We start from the raw sequence: 10062 nt of genomic DNA on the forward strand, positions 1-10062 counted from the left end.
AATTTAAGTTTATTATATATATATATATATATATATATATATATATACATTTTAAATAACCAACAAATCATAAATTACTATTTCAATACCATAGAATTCCACTATAATGTATCAAGCATAGTAACTAAGCTGCATTTGGGTCTAAAAAAATATGAAATTTCGAGCTCACTAAAGACTCACCTCATCACTTGAAATCTTGTGTGAAAAGAAAGAAATTACAGAATAACATGTCAAAATGACTGAGAAAACCACTAGGGGGACATTCTGAGCTTTTGATTGGTTATTCATGTCAAATATAGAAGTAAGTGTATATAAGGGAGCATTTCCAAAAATGTAAAGAGGTGGGTGGGAGGCCACTGTGTTTGATTCACTACAGGAGTGATATCGTAACAAAGAGAAAAGGTTTGTATTTTATATTCTAGCTAGTCAACATTGGTAGTTTGAGTTAGTAATTCATACAAAACTGTAGATTATGTACTTTGACATCTCAAACACCTAATTTGAACCAATGCTGCATTCAACATACCAAGTGACACACAAAAATTGATGTGTAGCTGTGTTTGTCTTAATATTTGCTTTTAAATTAAGAACTTAACTAATATATAATACTAACATTTCAATCATAATCTACAATTTGATACCAAAATTATTGACATAGATTCATAAAATAATAGTTCAATGACATTTTGAATGTGAGTCAACAAACAAAATGACATGGCCTTTGACACATGAACCGTCACAATAGGGTTAAGGGCAAAATACAATAAAATATTTCAAGAGCAGAAAGCAAAATAAAAATCATGTAACCAACAAAAAAAAACAATAAAATGTTACAGAATAACATGCATAGTAACACTTATCATACAACTAACAATAAAGTCCACCAAACAATAAGTTGGCATATAAATAACAGAATTCATAAAATCCACTAATTACACAAGATTTTAATTTGATTAACTAAAGACTAGTCAGACGTAACAAAAACATGTCAGTAGAAATTTTAACAATGAAGTATGAATTTAGTAAATTATCATAATGTTCTAAACATGAAACTACATAAATTCAGTACTAGTCACTAACAGATAAACACACTAAGTAATCAAAAAGAATGACATACATACGAAAACATACTTTTATAAATAAATGGTAAAGATATCAAACCTGGTAAATACTGGTAGCTGGGCACCCATTACTTGAAATCTTCCAAATAACAGACCAAGTGCACCAAGAACTAAAACTGCCAGTCGTAGCACCATTTCACGAAACCATGGTGGAGGTTGAGCCTTTGAGGCAACAATATTTTTTCTAACATAAAGAAGGTCTTGAAGTCTAAGCTAGTATTGTTTAAAAAAAAAACTTTCAATGAATCAACTCTGTTAAACTGGAACATACCTTCAGTTACAACACGAGAAAAATGAGGGAAGTTAGTGTGTGTGTGTGTGTTTATATATATATAACCTACATAGGTTTCTATATGTATTAAAAAATTAGTATCTATAGAAATGAAAGTGCACGATTTAAACTTTATTAAGCACTTAAAAATTTCTGTTAATCCAACATCTGAGAAATGTGATATTGGTATGAAAATTAAATCTGGACATAAAGTACTATGCAAAAGGCATAATGAGTGTGTACTGGTCACCAAGTGAAAATGGTTCATTTCTTTAGATTGATTGAAAGAGAAAACTTGGGATGGAGAGTGCACCTGACACAACTGGTGATAAGCATGTGTTTAACAAGTTCTAAGCTGAAAATAATTAAGTATAAGAAATTAAAGGCATAAAGAATCCAAAAATATGTCAGTTACTGTAAGTTAAATGACTTTACTATACATAAATATGGTTGTCAGATAAAGATGTTCTTCATTTATATAAATTATTCAATAATAAACTAGCAAAGGAAGAGGCTTTTTTTTCTCACAAAAGCTATCAAATTTTAACCTAAAATATAATGAAAAATTACATATGACAAAACTTAAATGAATAATGCATCACATAAAACTTCAACTACTAATCATTATCAACACTTTTCCCCCCTTTTAGCTCATTCACAAGCATAAAAAATATTCCATCACATCATTTAATGTTGTACTGACAGATTCAGCAACACACCATCAGCATTAAACACTTGTTCTTATACCAACAAAGTGATAAATTGCATAATGAACATCAGCTCATGTCTGGTCCAAAGATACCTAGTTCCCCAGGGTACCAAGTGATACAACCATTAATTTCGTTTTTTTTTGTAGTAACAGTCTTATACACTTAATAAATATAAATTTATATAAATCCTGTAAAAACAATCCACTAGAAACAAAAGTTGAAACAGCTAATACCACAACTGCCAGAGAAATTATCCATTATTTTTTATCAAAATATACAAAAACAACAAGCAGTATTTCCTTATGTTTGTTATATAATCTTACTAGCAACATACAGTAAACAAGTATTATAACAACATGGACAGAAACAATTAGTATGTCATCTATTCTTAGCATTTAGAAAAATTTAGAGGAACTATCAAATGCAATATTCATCTTTCATGAAATAGATTAATATAAAGTTATTGTTCATATATTTATCTATTAAATAAAATTAAGAAAAGTTTCCACTTGATAATCAACTTATGTACAAATGCAATAAAAAATCACTTCACAGTTTAATGATAAATAGATGTAAGATAATCAGCACAGACAATATCATGTACATGTATAGCGTGCTTATAAGTTGGAAGCCATTGACAGTTTCAATAAATTTTCTACAATTGTATAAATATAAAATGTTGATTTTAATTATATACCAAATTTTAATATCTTATTACTGTATATTCAAATATTTAATATACAGGATATAAATTTATAACATCTTTTCTATAATGTAACAGAATTCCATGCTTTAATTTCTTTACTGCAACTATATTTGTTGTCTTTTAGTATTTATTTCCCTTTACAATGTTACTCAAAAATTTCACTGGAAAATATTTTATCATTAAACTATTTTTCAAGCCATACACACATCTATAGAAGACAGGTTTGCAGATGTCCATAGGTAATAAATACTTAAAACATAATTCTGAGAATATAAGACAGAACCTTTTTGTATTCATATCCTGCAGAACATGGCACCAAAGCAACAAATGCATTTCAACATCATTCATCAGCTGTTTCTCAATTTAAATAAATTCATTAAGTTGTGAAATTATCATCACCAATAATTTACTTTTTATTTAACACACATTGTACTAGCTGAGTGTGATGGTGTTTGTAGATCACAGCTTTAGTGGTAAAAAAAAAAAAAATACACAAACATCACCTTGAATTAATCATATTTGAATTGATATTTAATATCTAGTTGTTTATTATGAGATATATGTGATTGTCTGTTAGTGATTTTTAGCAGCTTTCACTGGAATATTTTACAAAATATTAGCATCAAAGAACTTTCTGAAAATTTACAAGTACAGTCAATTGTCAGTATATTGAAGTGTCACAAACTATGGGGATTTATCCGAGATATCAGAGGATGGAGAAGCCTACAGAGGTCTTGCATGTGACATCACAAAACTTTCTGTTATATTCATTGAAACCATATTAGACATAAATCTATATCAACAGAATATATGCATGCGTTTAATTTTGTAACCAGTTGTAAAAAAATAAATAAATAAATAAAACAGTGCTATTCAGTTTCTTAATATATATATATATATATATGTATATGTATTTATGTACATCATCAAGATGAATTATAGCATCATATAACATTATATTACAAGATAAATCTGCCATTTTTCATCAGAGATGAATGTAAGCACTTAATGCCCAATGGGGCAAACTATAGACCATGTGACTTTTTTGGCATCAACACAATACATCTATAGGGGGCTTTGACCTTAGATTTGATCCATTATAAATATAGATACATCAACATTTTGTTCTGTGTTGAAAATAGAAGAAGCAAATAAATAACATTCATGAGCTTGTTTTTTTTTAGATCCTCAATGGAACATGAAATGCATCATTTGCAGTTTATCAGTTCAAAAATACAGATATTATATAACTAGTATGAAATTACTATGTTTTGATTTATGTAAATTAAATTGAACTTTTTGTACTAATAGTCTTCCTTTGATTAACTCATCAAGTTATCCTTTCATACAAGCTGGCCCCTTGATTCGATTGCTCAGCATTTGGGTTATAGATTTTTGGTGACACAGCTATTCTCCTGGATAGGGCAGCTCTTTCACTAGAAGTGGCTATTGAATATAGTGAGGATGGAAACAATTATTGTAGACTGTGTAGTGGTAGTGATTATTGTAGACAATGAAGATGGAAGTCACTACTGTAGACAATTAGGATAAAAGTGATCACTGTAGACAACGTAAATGGATGAGATTATTGTAGGTTGTGAGATTGGTAATGAATATTGTAGATTGTGAGGATGGAAGTGACCACTGTAGACAGTGAGAATGGTAATGAATATTGTAGAGCTGTAGATTTGAGGATGGAAGTGACCACTGTAGACAGTGAGAATGGTAATGAATATTGTAGAGCTGTAGATTTGAGGATGGAAGTGACCACTGTAGACAATTAGGATAAAAGTAATCACTGTAGACAATGTGAATGGATGATATTATTCTAGGTTGTGAGATTGGTAATGAATATTGTAGAGCTGTAGATTTGAGGATGGAAGTGACCACTGTAGACAGTGAGGATGGTAATTAATATTGTAGATTTTGAGGGTGGAAGTAACTGCTGTAGATTTAAGAACAGAAGTGACCACTGTAGACAGTGAGAATGGTAATGAATATTGTAGAGCTGTAGATTTGAGGATGGAAGTGACCACTGTAGACAGTGAGGATGGTAATTAATATTGTAGATTTTGAGGGTGGAAGTAACTGCTCTAGATTTGAGAACAGAAGTGACCACTGTAGGCAATGGGAATGGATGTGATTACTGTAGGTTGTTAGAATGGTAATGAATATTGTAAATTTTGAGGATGGAAGTGACTGCTGTAGATTGTGAGGATTGTTTAAGCTCAAAACCACACAATGGACTAACTGAGCTCTGGCCACCATGGGATAACATTGTGAGGGTGGAAGTAAGTGCCATAGGCTGAGGTTGGAAGTGACTATTTTATATCGTGAGGGCAAAAATGGCTATTTTAGGTTATGAAAATGGTAATGAATATTGTGGGATGTGATGTTGCTTGGTTATTCAATAATTTCTAATTTCATATGTAGAAAAATAAAACTTTGCCATTGGTCTTTCAACTACTGTACTTTCCACTTGAAATCATTGTTCTCATGAAAAAATAGTTTTTTTTAATGGGTCTCCATTCTCTACTCACTAAGAAAAGCAAAATAAAATAGTACATTGAAACATATTGGTACGGTATCTATAAAAACACAGATGCTTCTAATGCTATAAGTTAAGGCAACTGAGCTGTACATTCATATCCACTTAACTACAATTAATCTTACCTTCTGAACAACAAACATTTCATATATACCACAAACTCCCACAACTGTGATTCCTTGTTCCTTACACAGTGTTGCTGCTGTCACAAAAAGTATACAGTGAAGGAATGGAGACCACTCTGCAAGTTTCAATAATAACCATAAAACACACACATGAACAGTAATAAACATAAAAATATTAAGTACATAGTTGCAAAGTTTTTATTGATAACTCCCTCCTTCAAACTTTCCATAATTATATTTATCTATCTATCCATCCATCCATGTGATAAACATTTAAATACACAAAATTATTTTGAATGAAATTTTTCCTATAAACACAATTTTACGTGCTATATAACCAATAATTTTCTAATAGTTGCCATTTGTATTTTTAACATGAATTATTCCTCTTTGTAAAGAACTGAAGAAGGCAAACTTGTTACAACACAGCACTAGTTTCTAAAGGTAGTAACTGGAAATTGACCGAGTAGAAATAAGGTTAATACATTTATGTTCATTGGAGACCTTGACGAACTGTAAATAAGTAAAAACTAACTTCACAAAATCACTGAATTTCTATTTATTCTTAAGACTAAAATCTAAATTAGTATCATGAAAAGCAACATAAAGTTACGTGACAAGTTTATCAGATTTTTTTATCTTGATTGGTTTTTGCAGTAAAAGCAATGTCGAAATCCATCTATTTGTTCATTGCCTAAATTAACACGGGAACAGAGACAAAGGTTAGAAACAACAGAAAATATTTGGTTTGCCCTTAAGGTATCTTGAAAATAGACCATGTGAGGTGTAGTACTAATAATATTGTTGTCTATCTAATCAGAAATTACGTATCAACAAAATGCAGGTCCATAAATGTTATGCAGAGATTTCTAATGAATATGGACAGTAAATGAAGATAAGCAAATGCAAGTGAAAAAATTCTTAAAATCTTTATTCACAATAGTAAGTGCTTTTCACCAACTGATTAGCTTCTATGTTTGTTTAGACATATACTTACTGTTGGCATAGAAAGAAGGTCTCCTAAACACATGTAAACAGGCAAGGACATAAGGAAGAAAAGCACAGGAAAATGTTTTTGCTATACCACAAATATTTATGATTAGAATGGCAATTCTTTACTATATATGAAACATCTAATATGTTTTTCATAGTTGCAAAACAAACTTATTAGAACATTAAAATAGATTGTTTTATGGTTTGAAAATGGTAAGAATGTGTTTCTTTAGTTCAAATACCTCACCTTAGGACATCCATCATAACTATGGCATTTGAATGCTTTTTCATCCTTAATTTCACACATGTTATGCCAACAAAAAAACTTTGGGAGTCATTTGTAAGCCAAAAGTTATTCCATCTTCTGTATTTCATTTTGGAACTACCAAAATCTTTTTATTTCTATCATTTCAGGTAAAACAAATTGGAATTTGATTAGTTAAAAGTATTATACATAATATAAGAAAATGTGATTCTAAGTCAGTGGCTCTGGGATTCTACACATTGTGTTAGCATGTGAACAACTATTCCTATTTTGAGATAGCTTAATGTAATACTGCACTCTCAAGTAAGATTAGGGTCGGGGTCCAGCACTTGACATTAATGCTAACTCATTACTCTGGTGCATGTAAGAAATACAATTGGACTAGTTGCTGATGGGATTAGTAGCTTAATATTGAGTCTTTGTTTTATTTTTGACTTTTTGTTATATTCACACATTTGACTTGTTGCTTTTTTCATGGTGAAATGGTGTTAACATCTCAAAGTAAGCATACTTAAATAGTTTATTTTCCAAAGCAGAAAAGAAAGTAATTTAACTTTCAATCAGAAAAATTTTATTTTTCTGCAGATTGATATCTCTATACTGATAAGTTGTTGCTTTTTAAATAGATTAAATATCAGACAGAATGCATCTGCAATGCTAAAAATTATAGGTAGATGCAGAACACAGAAGTCTTCTTTCAAGTATAGTTTTTCTATCTAAACCTTCTCTTAAACAAAGACTGTTGCATTTGCCCAAGCTAACAGCCAGATTCAACCCAGGGTATACTATTTTAAACTAGCTAGAGAATCTGCAACCATAACTCACTGTTGACCTTCATGTACCTGTTGCAGCATCAGTCTGAATGGTAATCACATACAGTAGTCCCTCCTGACAACAAGATATGGATGGTCCTGTAACTTGTGACCAAGGTAATCTCCAGTTGAAGCAGGAACTCTTTCTCCCAAACTTTTAGTGCTTTCAGAAGTCCAACTCTGGCTGGAAATGTGGCATGCAATTATAACTAGGCCTAAACAGCCCAGTATCTCACAGGAAACCATGAATATTGCACCAAGATGCTTTGCAGAACTTGCTGCATTAGAGTTGGCTGTAGATGTTGCTTCTCGTCATCATCCAGCTTAGTCTACAGATTTGTTGCCAATTTCTTCCTCTACTCCAGCACACAGTTTGATGTGGTCATTTCAAACTGCACTGCCAATAAAACTCCCTCTATGTAAGATGAAATGTCCCTCAGACTCATGTGGTGATGCATGGGTTCACTCAACAGATCTTTATCACGTTCTTGATGAGTATCTCATCACTACCTGTGGGAAGTATGCTCAGGGATGCCTTCCCTTTAAATAATGTGTACAAGCAGCCAAGTGTCTATGTGGTTCTAACCTTAAAGCTTCATGTCATTAATTAATGCAGAACACATACATGGAAATATTTGAAAAACTACCTGAATATATATCACTGTAAATAGATTCTAAACTTCAATTGTGGGAGGAGTATAAAAAAAAAAGATTTCATTTTGTTCCATTATCAGATTTTTACTTCAGCTTACAAATCACTGCAACTGTGGCATTTGAAATTTTTTTTAAAGTTAAGGTAAAAGATGCAGCCTTTCTCAGACTTCTGAGATAACTTTGATCAAAATTTCTTTACTTGAAATACCATCTTTATTTAAGTGAAACCTTATTCACATTGCTGTAATCAGAAACTTGAATGCTGTTTCAACACATTGCTTAGAAGTCTTTCACTTGAAACACCACCCTTATTTTAATGGAAACTAATTCACATTGATAATGCAATGTCACAATTTCTAATTACAGCACATACCTGTTTGATGAGCTCTCACTGCTGCCTTAGTGTAGGATGAAAAGGCAAGAAGGAAAAACACTGAAGACAAGATCTCTGCCCTCCCAACTACTCCTGTCACCTATAGAAACATTTAATTTTGCTTGTAGTCTGGATAAAAATGAACAATACACCAAGCTTATACTATTCAAAGTAAAATGAAAATTGCATTAGGAAATAACAGGATTAGTTTCAGTAAAAAATTTCTATTTAAGTTCTCATTAAGGTAATTTTAGATCTATTACAAAATAATTTTATTAAACATATTTTTTTGGTTTCTACTGCTTGTTTAGTTTTAATGTCACTATCTCAAACTGACAAATTTCAAGAATGCTTAAAGATAAAACATAGTTGGGTCATTCAGTAGGCATATTTTTAGAACATTTGTTTTGGTTACAATGAATAAGGTGTACAATTTACTGAAGATTTTGTGAGTATTAATTATTCCATGCAACATATTAACTTACTGCTTCAGTGTGGATAGGATGGATGGCAAAAAGGATGGCTGCAATAAAACTAGCACCCTCTGGTAGGAAGCGACGAGTTATCCTAAGTAAACAAATAAGGAACATAACATTAAGGTATCTTTATAGTCAAAAGACTTTTCAGACATTACTATAACGACTCAAGGAAAATTAGTTGAAAGAAAAGATATGTTTTACATTTTTTAAACTACAATTATATGTAGTAAATGAGTTGATACTGAGAAAGATTTCTGTTTTTTAAATGTTTTCTTAATGAATTTAACCAATGCTATAATTCAAAAAACAAATTAAGTAAACAGTGTTTTGGTTATCTTTTTAGTGCAAAGCTACACAATGGGCTCCATGCACTCTGTCCACTGCATGGAAATTCCTGATTTTTAGCATTTTAAGTCCAGAAACTTACCACTGACCCACCACAGAAATTATGCTTTTGATGCTTCACAAACTGTGCATATCTTTATACTTATTATACTGATATAGTTGGATATAAACAAGTATTAAACTGTGCAATGTATGATTTGAGTTTCATTTGTATAAACACTAACAAAACAAGTGGGGCAAATTATTGTGTGCAAATTATCATGTGTTATATTATGATGTTTGATGACATTAACTATCCAAAACAAATTTGAGCTGAAACATTATACAGGGATGTAATGAAAACTACAGAAAATATTCAAAACAATGTTATCGTAGCTTTTACAGGAGACAAAAAAAAAAAATCACATGTTATAACTACAAACTCTAAAGGTGGATTAACAGTATGAACACAAATAATTTAAAATCACAACTATGCAAGTTATTACAGCAAAATTTTTGATACATCAGTGATAAACCTACATTTAGCTTAATGAAAGGTTTTTACCCACAAACAAACTAAATTGAGAAATAATTAGATAATCAAATTTCCATTTCATTACAGTGTAAACCTTTTATTTAGTCTGTATGTTAAAAGATCACAATAACACTTTTTGTTACCTT

The 10062-nt window shown here is 30.8% G+C and overlaps 1 protein-coding gene across 4 annotated transcripts in view; it reads right to left on the reverse strand.

Moving 5' to 3' along the window:
• The window catches only part of LOC106478647 (transmembrane and TPR repeat-containing protein CG4050-like), a 109536-nt gene that overhangs the window by 22531 nt on the left and 76943 nt on the right, over positions 1 to 10062 (reverse strand). For all 4 annotated transcript variants that reach the window (XM_013939203.2, XM_022382279.1, XM_022382280.1 and 1 more), the window contains exons 4-7: positions 9064 to 9145; positions 8579 to 8678; positions 5482 to 5597; positions 1162 to 1334 (exon numbers count right to left, since the gene is read on the reverse strand). In XM_013939203.2, the coding sequence (XP_013794657.1) occupies positions 1162 to 1334; positions 5482 to 5597; positions 8579 to 8678; positions 9064 to 9145 (471 nt within the window). The remainder of the gene's footprint in view (positions 1 to 1161; positions 1335 to 5481; positions 5598 to 8578; positions 8679 to 9063; positions 9146 to 10062) is intronic.

This window comes from Limulus polyphemus, unplaced genomic scaffold (genome assembly GCF_000517525.1).
Source record: "Limulus polyphemus unplaced genomic scaffold, Limulus_polyphemus-2.1.2 Scaffold237, whole genome shotgun sequence".
NCBI lineage: Eukaryota > Metazoa > Arthropoda > Merostomata > Xiphosura > Limulidae > Limulus > Limulus polyphemus.